We start from the raw sequence: 19,879 nt of genomic DNA, 5'->3' as shown, positions 1-19,879 counted from the left end.
GTTTTAAAGATTTTATTTATTTGATAGAGACAGACACAGTGAGAGAGGGAACATAAGCAGAGAGAGGGGGAGAAGCAGGCTTCCCGCCGAGCAGAGACTCTGACGCGGGGCTAGACCCCAGGACCCCGAGATCATGACCTGAGCTGAAGGCAGATGCTTAATGACTGAGCCACCCAGGCGCCCGAGTATGTCACGTTTTTTACATGACATGTAAATATGTATGATCTATGTGGATCCTATATAAATATTTTGTTCTAATAAACTACAAAAGAATAAGCTTTAGCATTTAAAACCATAGCCAAACTGTCAAAATTGACTTTTTAGAGCCAGAATACCATAATGACTTTTTTCCCAAAAACAGTAGAAGCTTTCAAATACAAAATAATGCATTCATTAATATGCCAATTGCTTCTTCTGTTTGTTCTCCAATTTTTTAGACTTCTTACACAACATCTTTCGTTTTGTTCCTTTTAGGAGTACTAAGTGAGGTTTTTCTGTATAAAATATGCTCAGATTGAGAGATAAATCTGCTAGAGAAAGGATTTTTTTTATGATTCACAAATTGTGTCCTTCTGTCCTCACTCCTTTGCCAAGTATTTTAATTACACCATTAACTCACAATTGTCTAATCTAATGGCCTTTCCTCAGTCCACATTCACTTGGATCTCTCTGCTAACTTACTCATGAACAATACTCTTTCTTCAAACATGACCCTCATTTTGCTTCCACATATGACTATACTCTCCAAGGATTATCCCTAACCTGAATCCAGTTTTTATACCCCAGTTCCCTCCTAGTATGTGATATATTTGGACCAATGCACAGTCTTCAAAAATCTCTTCCACTCTTATCCTCAGAAATTCTATCTACTCTCACGGACTCATCTATGTTTCATGAGTCAAGTTCCCAAATTTATGTATTATTTCCAGATTTCTCTTCAGTTCCCCCTTCTTACATTGCTTACTACCACTCCTCCTTTTGATATCCTACAGTCTTCTCAAACTCAATCTATCAAATAAATTAATCAAATCCCTACCACCTCTGCTGGGCCTGCCCCCCCTTTCTACACCATCACACTCCCCCTTACCTCTGTATATTCGTTAATGGCACCACCACGCTTCCAGTCATCCAAGCTTAAAATCTGGAAGACATCTCAGCCTTTTTACTTAACTTTGTGAATCACTGCTCCTGTATCATAGGCCACTAAACTGAATACAATCTTCTTTTGAAAAGACTGTTAATATAATATGACTTCTTCCCTACCAAAGCCTGCTTTTAACCTGAATTTTAAACTATCTGAACAGTCTCCTGCCTTGTCTCCTAAGTTTGTCTATCTTCCTTCAATTTTCCTAAAACAAATTTATAATGGCTACATACTACTTTGACCTGTGTCGTTCAAACGTGTCTATTAAAAGAGTATAGCAGCTTGAGAATACTGAAAATGTATCTTTACAATTCTAGAAATACAGGATAAAATGGCTTTACATAAGCCTGTACTTCTTTTAAGATATTATTAGGATTCTACCATAAATCTTACAATTTATCTTAAAATTGCATGTGTATTATGTTTTCTACTCTATAAATCTTATATAAAAATAGTTATTTCTTCCCCATATCTTCTAAAAAGTGATATTCCTGGAAAATGTGTTATATTTATCCTGTGGATCTGCATAACCCTACACAGCAAGAATGTGTACCCCAATGTGGAAGGCAGAAGCCTACAGAACAACATCCACATCTCTTACAGATATTCAAGAGTCTGTATAATCTGATCCCAAATTCCTTGTACCATTTTTTGCCCAACACAAACCCTTAGCCCTTATCAAAATTATCTACTTTTAAACATCCCCCTTATACTCTCCTAATGCTCTTCCATTTGTCTAGAATGCCTCTATACACCTTCCTATTTGGCTAGGTCCTATTTATACCTGAAAATGATCTCACTTCCTCTAGGAATATCCTTGTAAATGAGGCTCCTCTCTCTGATACCATGCAGCAGTACTGCCCGTACCACTCAATGGGCACTTAGCAAATGAAGGAAAGACAGAAAAATACATACGGCAAACCATAACAGAAAATTTTAAAAACTGTAATAAAAACTCCAAGAGCATCAAAAAGATAAGTCTATCTACTTGATTTGAGTAAATTACTGCCAAATTTCTATACCAAGAGTTCAATCTGAAACTGTGAATTTTACTGAGAACAAGTATGCACATTTCTCATTTTGGGGTTACCTATTTTTGTATAATCTGTTTATTCTCTGTCATTCTATAATTAGTATGTTCTCATGCTTATATCTTTTCTTCCTAACAGCATAACTTATGGAGATCAATTATCTCGTTCATTAATCAAAAAAATGTGCACTAACCAGTATTTACTGAGTTTCTACTATCTGCCTCCTTTATAAAAGCTATTCCAAATATGTACTTTTACATATTTTCACCTTCTGTTACAAGATAATCAAATTCCCTTGTGATTTTTCCCATCACTAACAACCACAGCACTGCATTTCTGTATGTACTACTAAGTGATGTTCCAACACAGTAGTTTTAAAAATTAAAAACAAAATGACCAAAAGGTTGGTCCTCTTATCAAAGTCCAGAGTGTTCTCATGGCAAATCAACTAGGACAAAATTACTCAACTGGTGTGAAATGTTGAGTTCAAGGTCATGAAAGTACGACTCACAATCTCCCGTAGTGTGCTTTTATAAAATCAAGTTTCAATGACATTTTAGAAAATATAAAATCAAGGATGCCATCTCAAACAGAAAAACTGTTTTTCTAAATTTATTTATTTAACCCCGGGAACGATCATACATCTAACAAGATGATTAAGTTTATCTAAAAGAGCGATTATCTACAACCTTAAAGAGGTAAGGCTGTAACTATTTAATCATCAAATGAGCAACTAAGCCTCCGTCTCCACATCCCATATATGGGAACAATGATAATCTTGCCAAACTTACTTCATAGGGTTGTTGTAATCTTCAAGTAAGACAGGGTATTTGAATGGCTTTATGAAGTATAAAATTCTGAACAAATGTATACACTTGTAAATATTTGATCTTGGTTATCACTCTACATTGCTTTAAGTAAGTAACGTGCACAAATTTTTCCTAACTGAAAATACTCTAATTCTCAGGATAGTTGAACAAAACTGCTCTCTCATATTTTGCTACCATTCCTGGAACTTGACTCCTTCCATCAGGGTCTGAGATAATACTCCTCACACTGAAATACAAGCCCCTAACTAAAAACTCATGGGTGGCTACGTTAAAATGTCAGGAAACAGAGTTCTCAACTCAAAAGCTTTTGTAATTAAAATAAAACTAGGATCAATTAAGAGAGAATAAAAGCCCCGGTAATGTATCTAGGGCAAAACCTGAACAGCAGAGTATGCAGCAACAGCTTGAGACATCCAAGAAAACTAAAAACAAATACAAAAACTTACACTCTTTAAAGCAGGGGACCATAAACTTGAATGGGAAGAAAAATACTCCTTAATTTTTACTGAAATTTGTACTTCCTTAAATTCTGATTGTAGGAAACTAACCATACCAGTATTAGCAATACAGGAGAATTTGTCATTAATAGAAATCATATACATTTTTGTATCACAGCTATTACAGATATCTCAGAATATTTTTCACATGCTTATTACTACTTAGAAAATATGGTAGCTTTTAGACCCGTGGCTAGATATTTTTTAATTCATTAATAAAGAAACATGCACCAGAACTTTACTATCTTGATAATTATAATTCAACATAACATAGGATAACATTGTTATCCTATGTATTTTATTTTATGTATTTAAAAACATTATTCCAGGGGCACCTGGGTGGCTCAGTAGGTTAAGCCTCTGCCTTCGGTTCAGGTCATGATCTCAGGGTCCTGGGATCAAGTCCCACATCGGGATCTCTGCTCGGCAAGGAGCCTGCTTCCTCCTCTCTCTCTCTCTCTCTTTGCTTGCCTCTCTGCCTACTTGTGATCTCTCTCTGTCAAATAAATAAAATCTTAAAAAAAAAAATTATTCCAAAAAAGAGAATCACAGGATTCACAAAACTGCAAGGGTACCATGACAAAAAAACTTTAAGAACCCAACTCCAAAGCAAGATCTACCATAATATGACCTAGTTCAAGAATCATGAATTACATGGGTCATATATAAACAGTATACATTTACTTTTGACTGGCCAATCTGTTTCCAGAAACAGAAGTTTAGGGAAAAAATTCAATCAGTATATGTAATAAGCTTATTAAACCACTCAACAGAAAAACATACTAAAGGATTGACAGGTGAAATGATACAATAACTAGGCTTTGTTTTAAAATATTATAGGAAAAAAGGGAACTGGTAATAGATAAAACAATAGAGAGGAGTGTCTGGCTGGCTCAGTCAGTGGAACAGGCAGCTCTTGATTTCATGGTTGTGAGTTCAAGACCCATGCTGGGTATAGAGATTATGTAATAAAAAAAGTTTATGTTAACTAATTAGAATTTAAATAAAAATTTGAAAAAAAAAAGAATGACAATGGAGGTTAATTATACTTTTCTATTTACATTGTATATGTTTGTAATTTCCTATTATAAAAAAGTTTAAGACTATATTCAGATTAGCAAACCTAGAAGTTCACTAAGGATTAATAAGAGAGATATACGGGGCATAGTCCTAACTGCTAACCAAGGTCCAGATCAAAATGAATGGCATCTTTTCTTTTGTTTCTTATTTTGTTTCTTATTTATTTATTTATTTATTATTATTTATTTACTTGAGAGAGAGAGAGAGAGACGGAGGCAGAACAAGCTGGGGGGGGGGTAGAAGACAGAGGGAGAGGAAGAAGCAGACTCTGCACTGAGCAGGGAGCCCAGTGTGGGGCTGGATCCCAGGACCCCAGGATCATGACCTGAGCTGAAGGCAGATGCTTAACCCACTGAGCCACCCAGACGCCCCTTCATTTTGTTTCTTACACTGTTACCAGGTCTGAACCACTGCATTCATTCTTATATTCTTAGTAACACAATATTTGCTAGATACCCTCTTTCTACAAATTGGAAGAAAAAGATGAAAGTTCACTAGGTGATTATAACTAAGGCAACTTTGGAAAAGAGGCCAACTCTCACAATCTCACTAAAAATAACATGACGTGTGATGTAGCTCTTAAAAACTGAACACACAGCATTTGCTCAACTAGATTATACCTTCATCTTTATAACTCAAATGCAACAGTGGAAGTCAAGTATAAATTTGGAACATGAGCAACATTACACAAATCCAGTACCTAACTTGTGGATGATTTCAGATACTCAATAAAAAAAAATTTTCCCCACTGATATTACTTGGTTTAGGATTTTATTTATTTGAGAGACAGAGCATGAGAGAGGTGCCCTAGCCAGTTACCTTAATGTAACAACTACACTAGTATTTTTTCTATGATACTGTGATAGCTAAGCATTTCCTTGATAAAGCAAGCATTTCATGTCAATAATCTTCATTGGTTTGGCCCAATAAATGCATGACATTAGCTGCAAACTTCCATGTATCTATGCGTCTTCATTCACCCCATAGAGGTGTGAAAAGACCAGGTCTCTCCCGGATTAACACTCTACAAAAATAAGTGAACAATCAATGTGTGTAGGGGGGATTTATTTAAATACAAAATCTCTAATTTTAGGGATAGCTTAATAAGGGATTTTTCTAAATATCTTTGAGAAATCACAACAATTTCGTTAAAACCTTATTTTTTATTAATATTTATTAATATTATTTTTAAAAAATATAAAAAACTGGGGCACCTGGATGGTTCAGTCGGTTAAGAGTCTGCCTTAACTCAAGTCATGATCTCAGGGTCCTGCGATGGAGCCCTGTGTTGGGCTTCCCTGCTCAGTGGGGAGCCTGCTTCTCCCTCTGCCTGGCTGCTACTCCTCCTACTTGTGTATACTCACTCTGTTAAATAAATAAAATCTTTTTAAAAATAATAAATAAGGGTGCCTGGGTGGCTCAGTGGGTTAAGCCTCTGCCTTCAACTCAGGTCATGATCTCAGGGTCCTGGGATCGAGTCCCGCACCGGGCTCTCCGCTTGGCAGGAAGCCTGCCTCCCTCTCTCTCACTGCCTGCCTCTCTGCCTACTTGTGATCTCTCTGTGTCAAATAAATAAATAAAATCTTTAAAAATAAATAAATAAATAAATAAATAATATTAAAAAATTACAAATTAAACATATGTATTTTTTATATACATACCCTTTAAAACAGCTTTTTCTACATTGTCTAATAATAACCATAAATACTGGAGGCCAAAGTATTAAGTAATAGGAAATCGGTGATTTTGAGACTATAGTTCTTTTTAACCTGTTTTCTCACCTCAGCCAAATGTTTGTTTCAGTCACATCATTCATTCTCCCTCTATACAGACAGTATTTTTTTAAATCTTTTTTTACTCCATAAGACTCTCTAAAATACACTCAAGTTTTAAACTAAAAATAGCTATGTTGTGCAAATATTTTCTTAAAACTCACATTAAAAATGCTTAAAAATAGTTTTTTCAGTTACAAATGTGAGCCCTCTGGTATGTTAGCTAATGATACTGGTTCTACGCAGGCTGCTACACACAGTTAGTGAGACAATGATGGTACTGAAACTACAAGGAGTCCTAGTAGGACTTTATCTTTTTTTTTTTTAACATTATTTACTGGGACAATGTACACATACAGATTTGTGTAATGAACACTAGTGTATATAACCTGAAATAATGGCTTACCACAAAACATTCCTTAAAAGGTTAAAAAGAATTCAAACTGAACAAGAAAAATACTACTGTGATCCAGCAACAATTCAGTCAGCAAGTATATATGGAAACTTATGCAAAATATTTTATGATATCTGTATGTTAGCTGATTTTTAGCTTTCATACATCTTCCTTTTGTGATTCTAGAATTATTTCTATGTGAGATTTTCTAGATATGGTAAAGGGGCCTGTTTGGTTTTTTTTTTTTCCCCCACAAACTATAAATTCCTAAAATATTAGCTATCCATGAGACTAAAATTTTTTAACAGTATTAAGTAGAATAAGCAACCTATATGACTTAACATTCAGGTCACATGGCACTGAAGCTTCAAGTAATAATACAAAGCAAGCTACTACTAACTATTGATAACTTTGATAACCTCCCCTTTAAAAATAATTTTATCTAATTATACCCCCAAAACTCAGAAACCCTCTGCTTTCAAACTATTCTCTCCCAAGTTATGTAAGGCTTGGATGAATGTAATCTAATAAAGCTTCTACTGAGCATTTAATATATGTCAGGCACTTTGCAAAAAGCTTTAATGTAGGGGCACTGGAGTGGCTCAGTGAGTTAAAGCCTCTGGCTTCAGCTCAGGTCATGATTCCAGGGTCCTGGGATAGAGCCCCGCATCAGGCTCTCTGCTCAGCAGGGAGCCTACTTCCTCCCTCTCTCTTTGCCTGCTTCTCTGTCTACTTGTGATCTCTGTCAAATAAATAAATAAAATCTTTAAAAAAAAAAAAAAAGCTTTATATGTATTACCTATTTAATCCTCACAAATTTCTAAGATACAGGAATTTTTATTATCCCTATGTAAAAAGAAGGAAAATCAGTTGATCTCCAGTTTTAGATGATTCTAAAATTAAATGTGGTTGCAAAATTTGGTTCCATTTCCCAATTTTTCAGAAAATATGCATAGAGTCATACCATTTCACGTAATATAGAAACTATTCTTTCTTTTCATAACTCAGATTTTTTTTTCAAAAGCATACAATCAACTTTATAATCATTCTTTTTTAAAATGAAAGAAACTCTTTTGGCCAACAAGTATCAACAGGAAAAATACCCATGGAATATAGAAACCATAATCTACTTCTATAGTCTCATGTACTTCTCTTTACGTCTTTAAAGACACCCTTACAGTAGAAAATTATTAATCTCTTTCTTAAACAATGTGCCTTCTTACCTCAACAGTTTTCACCTATTACTCACAGAGCACTCTGATCCTTTCTGTACCTTAAGAAACTTAGCAATCCTAAGAAACTTGACATCCTACGTTACAATTTTATCAATGTTTGTTAATGAGTTAAAACATTTTACATGAGATCCTTAAAGGCAGTAAATAAGATGAAAACAGATTATATAAAATTCTAGCCTGAAACCAACTTATTTTGATAAAAAACATTAGAACCTAAAGCAGTGTTTGTTTTCAATTAACGTTTAATAGGAATAAACCTGATCTTACTGATGCGTTTAGCTGGTTCTGCTATTCTCTGGGAATAAACTGCTCAGTCATGAGAGAACAGTTCTTCTTTACATATTTAATGAATCAATTTTTGCCTATAATGTTATTTTCACTAATAATGCTTGGGGTAAGTATCGACTCTTTAATTAACACAGTACTTAGATACAGTCCAAGCTGAAGATACTGAGATACGTTAACAGATTTCTCCAGATCATTCTCAAGCTAATTAGCTATGAATTCATTCTTACACCTGAAAAGTTTACTGCCAAAATAGAAAATAATTATGATTTTCAGACAATCAATTATTCTTACTGATGTTAAACACTTCGAATGGTAAAACATTCAATCATAAAAACCAAAATCAAACACAAATAAACAAGTTACCATAAACAGCTAATATGTTTATTCACTTTCCGTAAACTCATACCCAGCAAAAACATACTAACTTATAATTTATAAAATTCATTTAAATCTTTTGGTGTGTTAACTCTTCCTTCTTCCCCACAGAAAAAACTGGATTAAAATTGGATACATACTTGAGAGAAAACAATAGGCTACCTCATTCAGTAAGGTATCCTCTCACTTTAGATAAGCTCTCTACCCAACTCCCATTCAACTCCTGAAACGTGTCTAGATCTTCTATTTTAGCCCCTCATATACTTAGCTCAGTTATAAGGCATTAAAAAAATTATTAGACAAGGATACATAATGAGGTATATTTTGAGGCAAATAATAAGGTAAATAAAGGTGTTCTGCCTGCTTTAATAAAAATGTAGCATTCAATTATCTAGCAATAAGAAACTTCAATTTTATTCATATTGTCAATAACTATAAACACTGGATGTACTATCATCCCAAAGGATGAAGAACACAGAAATAAAATAAGACCTGGGTTCAAGTCCAGATAAGTTTCTTATCTCTTATTTATAATAAATAAAAAATAATAATTCTGCCAGAATTACATAATTTATAAGAGTCTTCTGAGACTGAATAAATTAATTTAAATGAAAACAATTTAAATTAAATGCTATAGAGCACTAAATTAATGTTATTATATCAGCACATCACAGGCAAGTTCAGGACACCAGGGGTTAAAAAAAAAAATACACAAAAAAACAACTCAAAAAAGCCTCCAAAGCAAATGATACCAACAAAGGATTAGCAATGAGAAGTACATTGGGCCACCTGAGGTGCCTGGATGGCTCAGTCCATTAAGGTTAAGCATCTGCCTTCAGCTCAGGTCATAATCTCAGGGTCCAGGGATTGAGCCTACCTCCCCACATTGGGCTCCCTGCTCAGTCTGCTTCTCCCTCTCTGCCCCTCTGCCTCCCAGCTCATGCTCACACCCTCTTTCTCTCTAATCAATAAAATCTTCTAAAAAAAAAAAAAAAGTATTAGACCACTCAAAAATATCAGTTAAAGCCAGAAGACAGTTGTGTCATGTTTTCAAAATCCTGACAGCAAATAATTTACAACTTAGAATATTGTATCCAGCAAAATCAGTAATTCTAGAGTAAAGGTAAAATAAACACATTTTCAGATGCAAAAGTCTCAGAAAATTTACTCCCTATGTCAAGATACTGAAGGTTGTCCGTAAAATGAGTAAAACAAAAAAGAAAACTATACAGGAAATAGGGACTTCACGGCAAAAGAAACGCAAAGAGAACTTCCAGGATCATGGTAAACAGGCTCCAAATGACAACTGTACAGCAGGCCTAGCAAGCCTCGGAAACTCCCTCGGACACACTGACAATCTAGTTTCAAGGGGAACTGAGGAAGCCACGAGTCAGGAAATGATTATCTGCTATATTTTATTGTACTGCAAGAAGCTTTAGAGAATTTTAAAAGCTTTAGAGAATTAACACATAGAAAAGTAGGGAAACTAAATAATGTTAACTATTTCAGGAAAATAAAAAGCTATATAAATCAAAAACAGCAGGAATAAAATCATAGTAATCTACAGGGCTCCACTGCAAAAACAGTTACATACGAATCACAAACATGTAAAAAAAATCAACACTGATTTAATGAAAAACTGGAATTATAACTACGTATGGAAGAGATGACAAGTATATGTATTTTCTTCTGGATTTATGCAAGGACATGTATTTTTAGGAAGGAAGATATAAGAGTTAAATCTTTGTCTTCTATAACAGTAAATAGATGTTTAAAATTAAACAAGAATCAAGAAATAGTAGCATGAATATGTTATTCAGGAAACAAGGAATAAAATACCAAAAGAAGGAGCAAAAGAGGTACCAGTGATTGACACTGAAAATTAGACATCAAGGTAGGGAAAGGCTGGCAGGAGTAAGAGGAAGAACTTCCATTTTTAATTTTAAGCCTACAGTACTTACACAAACTTTAAGTATATTCATACAATTCTTTTTAAAAATAGAAGTATGTAAATAACAAAAATAAGTAGGAAAATGAAAGAAAAGACCACTCAAAGTCCTCGGTTTCTATTTTCTTTATCTCTGAAACAATCCCAGCAGAGGTAAGACAGATAAACACAAGTTAGGGTTGTTCTGGATGAGATTCCTGTACTAGATAAGATGTATAGCTGATAACCTCAAAATGGCTTCATACAAATTTTGGATTATATAATCACTTCTTTATTCCATGTGCTTGTAAGTACTTAAATATATAATTTATAGAAGAATAATTTCATAATATCTTATTTCTTTCCTTAGCCTAACTTCTAGAACTTTACTTACACTAACTGCCAATTACATGCAGTGTGTTGTACTCTGTACCCTCACAAGAGGAGGCAGGTATAATTATGACCTCACATTTTATTAATAAGAAAACTGAGTGGGCAATATATGAAGTAACTTGTCCTAAGTCGCCAAACAGTGCATAGTGGAGTCAGAAATCACACTCCTAACTCTATGACTCTAAATCCCACTCTCATACCATTTATATTTCTGAACTCAATGAAGAAATGTTTGTTGTGTGCAGCATCCTCTTCTAGATGCTGGAAATATAGTGATAACAGAAACAAACATGTCCCTGCCCTTTACAGTCATTACATTTTAATAAAAAAGACCCCAAAAACCCCATGATATAACTACATAATGTGATGCTAGACAATGATGAACTATATAATGTGATGCTAAGTAATGATGATGAAGAATTGGAGAGAAGTGGATCTTTTTAATGAGGGTAATGAGAGGAAGCCTCATAAGGCAATGACCTTTAAGCAGACATATGGCTGAATGATGAACCAAACCACATGAAGATCTAGGGGAAAACATGTCAGGCAAAGAGAAGAACAAATGGAAAAGCCTTAGGGAGAATGAAATTTTGTTTGTTCAAGGATGAGTAAAAAGGCCACTGAGGCTAAAGTGAAATGAGCGGAGTAGGATATGAAGTAAGATACAGGCAGGGGCCAGAGCATATAGCGTCTTATAGACTGTTATTTTAAAAAAGCATTTTTTTTTCTGCTTATGATGGAAGCCACCAGAAGTTTTAGGTGGAGGAATGAATGATCTGATTGAGAACATTTAAATAATCTCTCTAGGGACGCCTGGGTGGCTCAGTTGGTTAAGCAGCTGCCTTCAGCTCAGGTCATCATCCCAGCGTCATGGGATCGAGTCCCACATCGGGCTCCTTGCTCCCCAGGGAGCCTGCTTCTCCCTCTGATTCTGCCTGCCATTCTGTCTGCCTGTGCTCGCTCTCGCTCGCTCTCTGACAAATAAATAAAATCTTTAAAAAAAAAAATTTTAAATAATCTCTCTAGTGATAATGCTGAGAATTGATTTTGGAGGGGTTAAAGGAAGATGATCAAATCAGAAAGGTACAGAAAAATGTGAGATCAGAAGCTATCCCACAGGCTAACATCTAGCCCCACGCAGAAACTGAGCATTTGAAATGTGGCTCATCTGACAATGAGATGGGCTTTAAAAGTAAAACACACACCTGATTTTGAAGACGTTTCGTAGGAAAGAAAAAAAGTAAAATATCTCAACAGTTTTTCACATTTAGTACACGTTGAAATGATAATATTTTAGGTGTATTAGGTTAAATAATTTAAAATTAATTTCACTTGTTTCTTTTTATTTTTTTAACGCGGGAACTATAAAATTTTAAATCCCAAATGTAGTTCCCATTATATTTCTATTTGACAGTGCTAATCTGGACAGTGACTTGCCGAGAGTTTTATAAGTGGAGAAAGGGGGGGTGCCTGGGTGGCTCAGTGATTAAGTGTCTGCCTTCAGCTCAGGTCATGATGCCAGAGTCCTGGGATCAAGCCCTGCATTGGGCTCCCTGTTGAACAAGAAGCCTCCTTCTCCCTCTCCCTCTCCCCCTGCTCGTGTTCCCTTTCTCATGGTCTCTCTGTGAAATAGATAAAATCTTGAAAAAAGAAAAAAGTTGAGAAGGTAAGCAGTGCCTGGGGTGCCTAACCTCAGCTGGTTAAGCATCTGATTTCAGCTCAGGTCATGATCTCAGGGGCCTGGAATTCAGTTCTGCCTAGTTGAGCACTGCATGGAGCCCTGCATGGAGCCCCATGTGGGGCTCTGTGCTCAGTGAGGAGTCTGCTTCTTGTCCTCTCCCTTTGCCTCTACCCCATTGGCATGCACGTGCAAGCAGCGCGCATGCTCTCTCTCAAATATATAAACAAAATCTTTGGACAAAGTAAGAACGATGGGATTTGGGATACATTTTGAAAGCATAGCCTATAAAACTTGTGTGAGGAGTAAATGTGGAGTAGGAAAAGGAGAGAAATCACTTTGATTCCAAAATTCTGGCCTCAGAAACCAGGTAACTTGGTGGTAAAATGTGATAGGCTGGGAAGGCTGGGCTGGAGTCTTACGTCTGAGCTGCCCCGCTGGCTATCCCAATGTCAAGTCACAGGCTAGGCATTCACAAACAAAGGGGCTTCATTCATAAGGAGTATAAATAAACGAACCCTTAGAGTTATGGAGTGGTCAGCCTAGAAAGCCTATCCAACAGCCTCGTGTCAAGTATTCGGAGTAGTGGATCAGTAAATACTGTTGATTAGTTGTTGGGCCACAGTGCAGCCACATAATTTTGGTTCTGTGGAACGCTAAACTCTGCTAATAACATCTGAGGAAATACAGTAACTGGGAGTTCAAATGTTTTAATCTCACAGCCCACAATTCCAGGGTTAGCTCCACCACGGGGAAGTATACTTGACCTCGCCATCCCTTTACTCACTTCTAAAATGAAGGTAATACCTACCTCAAGCCGTGAGAATTAAGTAAAAGAATGTATGTAAGGTAATAAACATTAGACCTTTGACCTGGCACACGGTGTAAGTTTAATACATGACAACTCTTAATAAAACCATAGACTAAGAAATGGATTACATAACAAAGCTACAAAGGATTTTTGGAGAGATTCATTCTGGTTCTACTTTAACAATAGAATATATAGTATCTAATTTCAGAAATCTCCAAAATTAAAATGTGTTACCTGTAAGTAGTATTTGGAACATAGACATCCCTGGCAGGAAACTCCAAAATTTCTCTGGTAGGTCTAACCCTACTGTCTGGGTAAAGCTTCACTTGAAGCAGCTCTGGAGTTAGGCAATAATGGGGATTTTCAGGTGCAGGAGAAATGTCTATCTTCAGCTGAGCTGCATATAAAAACATATTGTAAGAACAATGTAAATGTAAGAAAAACTTCATGTAAAAATGTTCCTGGAAGGATTTAGACCCTATTTTTGCAAGAAGTCTAGAAATTACAATCATCTCAGACCTCTAAATTATTTCATTTTACCAAGTCTCAAACTTACAAATTACTGATACAGAAATAAGTACATGTAAAATAATAAATGCCTATAGAATGAATGAATGAGAAAAAAGAAGCAAAAGAAAAAAAACAGAAAGAGGGATCTAGCATAGACTCAGCCAACATTCTGAAAGTTAAGTGATTTAATTTAAACTTTTTTACTCTGGAACAACAAACAAAACAGTTTTACTCTGGAATGGTTTGTTCTGATTATAATATGAATTTGTTTCTGAATATTTACCATTCTACATACATTCTCTTTCCCCTAAAAAGTAATTTTAAGCCATGAAATTATTCATCATTCTCATTGCAGTACTCAAATTATCAAAAGTACTGAATCTTGCATATAAACTATTAAGACCAAAAGAAGAGAATAATGAGATAAAGAAGACTGACAGGCATTGGGCTAAGAAAAACATATGGGTTAGAGAAGTGAAAAAAGAAGTACATAATTACCAACAATATGACATATTAGTGATGATAAGGGCTGTAATAATGTTTAATCAAAAATTTAAAATACCTGTAATAGGTCTCAGTCGCCGTAAAACAGAAGATGGCCTTCTCATATCAGCAAGAAATTTGTACAAATCTTCATCACTTAGGCGGTCTCCTTCCTGAGGAAAAAGTATTCAATAAAACAAACACAGTAGATTAAAAATAAATATATATTGCCTATTAATATTCCTACCCTCTTCTGTCAGGTTAGCCAGAAAGAAAAGTAAGATTATTAATGTAATTATGATTAAAAACAATTACCCTGCTAATTTGTTTTCTTCTTTTTATGCTTTCAAATTTTATTGAGTTATGATACTATTTTCTACATTTTAATTTTTTATATTTACTTATAGCCCATTATTTATCTTAGAAGGTATTATAGAACACTCTAAAATGCTGAAAATCAATACAAGTTAGAGGTAGAGGAAAAGGAAAAAAGAAAAATAATAGACATAAAAGAAACATATATATGACAGTCTTAAAAATTTTTTATATTTGAGTTTTTGTCTTTTCAATTTTATATCACCAAATTTCTCAAATGCAGAATATACAGCATTATCTAAGTTTGAAAAAGAAAAGAATAAGAAGCAATAAAAACTATACTTTTTTTCTGATTGTAAGTACTTTTTAAAAATTTTTTCATTTGAGTATAGTTAACACTAAGGTGAGTTTCAGATGTACCACACAGTGATTCAAGGCATTTATACACTGTGCTACACTCACAACTGTAGCTATCATTTACTACTATATAACACCATTAAAATATAATTGACCGCACTCGTTACATTGTGCCTTTTAGTCCCATGACTCCATTCATTCTGTAACTGGAAGCCTGTTTCTCCCCCTCCCCTTCACCCATTTTGCCCATCCCCCAACCTTTCACTCCTCTGGCAACCATCAGTTTGTTCTCTGTATTTACATGTCTGATTCTGCTTTTGTTTGTTTATACGTTTAAGAAACTACTCTAAAGGAAAAGAATAATTATCCTGCTACTAAGACCAGAAAGAAAACTGTGACACAATCTCAATCAATGGGAAAAAAGACAAGCAAACAAACAAAAAAATCAAAGCACACCTAATTAAGACAAAATTTTCAATTCAATATTTTTTCTTACAAAAGAATTTTGCTCTTTTATTCAAGAATCAATCTCTGGGAGCATCTGGGTGGCTCAGTGGGTTAAAGCCTCTGCGTTCGGCTCAGGTCATGATCTCAGGGTCCTGGGATCGAGCCCCGCATCAGGCTCTCTGCTCAGCGGGGAGCCTGCTTCCCCCTCTCTGCCAACCTCTCTGCCTACTTGTCTACTCTGTCAAATAAATAAATAAAATCTTTAAAAAAAAAAAAGAGTCAATCTTTGGATTTTATTAATCCAAACCTCCTGCACTTGCTATCTTACTGTTTTTAAGCACTGTTCATATATTTCTTATTTTGTATGTTAATGAACATATTTAACATTATTACTGTGAGCTCATCTTGAGCCATATCCCATTCGTTCACTATTATATTCTAAACGGAGTAAAGAATTGATCTCTTTTATCCCACTACTTAGAAATGTGATTTTTAATTTCCAAGTGATCCAAGATTTTTGTTAATACTTTGATAAACAGTTTTGAGTTTTATTAGGTCATGATTAGAGAATTTCATTTTATGAAGATTTTTTCCTGTGGTCTAATTATTGTAAATGTTCCATCAGCAGCTAAAACAATATACACTCTCCTTCTGTCAGATCTTTAAATGGTCTTAACTGACAGTACATTCAGATTATCTCTACTTAATTATTTCTGTCTATTTAACCTGTTAAATTGATTCTATTATTGGCCTCCACTCTCTACTCCCTGTATGCTTTTTGTTGGGTGAGACATAATTCCCACCCCCGGGCTTGGCCCTGTGACTTGTCTTGGCCAATAAGCAAATGTGATGCAGAAACCTGATAAACATTTGCACAACTGAGTTTGGCCCTTCTGTTGAACTCCTGCCACTAGGATGAGAACATGACCAAGCCAGCCTGCTAGAGGATGAGAATAGAAGAGAGACATGGAAGACACCTGAGTCATGTTAGTCTTCCCAAGAGAAGTCAGTCTAGATCAAATAATCAAAGTCAGTCTCTGAATGTGAATAAGCCTAGCTGACACCCCCTACTTCTACACTGTGTATTCACCACTGTATATGCCAACTTATATACCTGTCAACAAATACATTTCTTAAACTAATGGGTGGGTTTAATTTTGTTTTTATATCTACATGTACTTTTAATAAATTTGACTTGACAATTTCAAATCTGTACATAAGCACTGCTGATTATTACATCGCAATCATGGTTAGTAATCTCTCATCAACTTAAAAAAAGAACTACCTTCTGTATCTCATTTAGGAGAAACTTGTACCTTGAATTCTACTATATTAAAGTTATAATCTCTGCTTTTTACTTAGTTTGCATTTGGCTGGTGCATAGTACCCTAGCTATTTAAAAATACTTTTAAAAATTATACACGCTAATAATTTTTAAAAGTACACTATACAAAGTATAAATGCTTTTCATTAAAATAAACAAATAAACAAATAAATGTTTTCTATTATTGAGGTTTCCAATCATCATTCATTCGAAGTTTTCACAATCACTTTGTGCTAGCTTCCAGCTACCAGTCTCCAACATAGTATCCAGTACATGGTGAATGCTCAAAAAATATTTGCTGGATAAATAGGTAGGTGGGTGTACTGATACTCAGTACATGCTGAACACTCAGAAACTATTTGTTGGATCAATAGGTAGGTGGGTGGATGGATGACTTGTTGATTTAAGGTTACAATACCAGTTCAATAATAAAGCAGGCTGAAGAAATGAAAAAAGAACTGGGAAGTAGTGCAGAAGTGATATAGTGCTTGAAGAAGTAGAAAGAGAGAAAAATGTCATAGCTGCAAGGCCGAGTCACTGTATCACGTAAATCTACTGCCAGTTCCTGTAGCTTTATTTGGCCTATCACTTCATCCAAATAACACTGTGGCCTTTTCTAGACTCTTTCTTGTTCTATTGCCCATAATAAAAAGACCCTTACCACTTTAGATAATTCTCAGCTACTTTACTCTTTCAAGTTATAAGATGTCAGTAGGCCAGAATTTCCTCCTCTTATTTAGAATAAGACCTCAAAAGAAGGAATTCTTGGACAATATTTAGCACTTCCCCTTCTTCTGTTCCAAAACATACACATGGTTCCAATTCATTTTGTATCAAAACCTAGTATGGACATGTACACATGCATGTACTCATGCAAAAAAAAATGTTCCTCACTGAAGGAACATTTAACCTCGCTATGTGCAATGCACTATTATTTTTCTATTCTACTGTGTTTGTTTTTTTTTAACCTGAGTATTATCTATTACATTTGCATTACAGTTAATGAATCATGACCAGCATTTGAAAACTCCTGATTTGATTCATGATTTGAAGTACAGAGAACGTATTTGAAAAGAATAAAATACTTGATCAAGAACTTTTGGACCTATAAATGCACCTATAAAAATAATGTTGATTAGGGGCGCCTGGGTGGCTCAGAGGGTTAGGCCTCTGCCTTTGGCTCAGGTCATGATCTCAGGGTCCTGGGATCGAGCCCTGCATTGGGCTCTCTGCTCAGCAGGGAGCCTGTTTCCTCCCTCTCTCTGCCTTCCTCTCTGCCTACTTGTGATCTCTGGCTGCCAAATAAATAAATAAAATCTTTTAAAAAATAAATAAATAAATAAAAATTTTAAAAAAATAATGTTGATTATATTTTAGCACAAAAATGCACTACAAAGGCCTGCAAGTCCTATTCCATACAGCACTGATGTGGTAAATTCAACCCAAAAAAACCTGGATAGGGAAGAGAGATACAACCACACAATTACTGACTGAAAAAATTCATATACCATAAATGTTTAAAAGTTAAAATATTATAATTGAGAAATAGGATATAAATGTGGAGGATAGATTTTGATGCATTATTACTATAACAGTTAAATAAATATAATTACACAACAGGCATAAGATTATTTTATTCTAATACTTCTTATTCTTAAAAGTTTTTTTTAAATTTCTCAAAATCACAAACACTGCATGTACATGTACAATTACAATTTTTCTGAAAATAAAAAAATTTCACAAACAAATAGCCCCCTAGAATTCCTACATGACAGAATAATACCTGCTTAAAAAAATTTGTCACTGTGAGAGTAGCAGGTCGAAAGCTGGTCAGGTTACAAGCGTCATCTCCACTTGTTGTCCTTTCGAGTGATCGTCTGCCAACAATACTAGAATTCCTCCTCTCTGACCAAGACCCTTTTCGTTCTACCAAGGGGGGAAAAAAAGCATGATATTCATTTTCATAATACTTAAAACTTGTTTTAAAGCAGCTTTCCAAACACAGGGGGAAAAATCATTAAAGTTGAAAATTCAGCATATTGATTATAGCAGGAGCTTCACTTCTGGAGAGTGGGTGGCACAGTCAGCTAAACATCTGACTCTTGGTTTTGGTTCAGGTCATGATCTCAGATTTGTGACACTGAGCCCTGAGACAGGTTCCACACTCAGCACAGAGTCTGCTTAAGACTGTCTCTCCCTCTCCCCTGTGCTCACTCTCCTTCTCTCAAATATAGAGCTTTAAAAAAAAAAAAAAAAAAAAAAAAAAAAAGCACTTCTGGAGAGATCAGTAAGAAAGCACTATACCTAAATCTTCTGGTTCTCTTTTTAAAATTTCTCTAGTGTAAAAAAAAGTCTCTACTATGCTATAATTATGTATATAACCAAAGATGAGCTATGATGAGCAGCTACAGAGGAACCATGTATTTGCTGGGAAATATTCACACAATAAAAATTTTAGTAACCATGTAATAGTCCGTAACTTGAATGTGAATTCAAAACAGAATTTTAATTCCAAGTCCTTGCATAAAACACCATTATTCAAAACCAAATGAACAAAATGAAACAAGATGGGATTGGGAGGGAGACAAACCATAAGTGACTCTTAATCTCACAAAACAAACTGAGGGTTGCTGGGGGTGGGGGGTTGGGAGAAGGGGGGTGGGGTTATGGACATTGGGGAGGGTATGTGCTTTGGTGAGTGCTGTGAAGTGTGTAAACCTGGCGATTCACAGACCTGTACCCCTGGGGATAAAAATATATTATATGTTTATAAAAAATAAAAAAATAAAAATTAAAAAAAAAACAAATGAACAGCTATGTTGCAGATCAACAAGGAAACAGAAGACTTTAAACAAACTAGACATTACAGACATCTATACAACATATTAGCAAGGAAAAGCAGAATACATGCCCTTCTCAAGTGCACACAGGACATTCTCCAAGGCAGACTAAGCCATAAGACAAAATACAATAAATTCAAAAGGTCTG

General features: G+C 35.1%; 1 protein-coding gene across 14 annotated transcripts in view; it reads right to left on the bottom strand.

The window, feature by feature from the left end:
• Positions 1-19,879, bottom strand: part of DOCK7 (dedicator of cytokinesis 7) — a 219,732-nt gene that overhangs the window by 130,797 nt on the left and 69,056 nt on the right. For all 14 annotated transcript variants that reach the window (XM_032303481.1, XM_032303467.1, XM_032303470.1 and 11 more), the window contains exons 12-14: positions 18,675-18,817; positions 14,528-14,621; positions 13,690-13,852 (exon numbers count right to left, since the gene is read on the bottom strand). In XM_032303481.1, the coding sequence (XP_032159372.1) occupies positions 13,690-13,852; positions 14,528-14,621; positions 18,675-18,817 (400 nt within the window). The remainder of the gene's footprint in view (positions 1-13,689; positions 13,853-14,527; positions 14,622-18,674; positions 18,818-19,879) is intronic.

Source organism: Mustela erminea, chromosome 10, assembly GCF_009829155.1.
Source record: "Mustela erminea isolate mMusErm1 chromosome 10, mMusErm1.Pri, whole genome shotgun sequence".
Lineage (NCBI taxonomy): Eukaryota > Metazoa > Chordata > Mammalia > Carnivora > Mustelidae > Mustela > Mustela erminea.
Note: the sequence above shows the minus strand (reverse complement) of the source record. Positions and strands in the feature narration are given on the sequence as shown.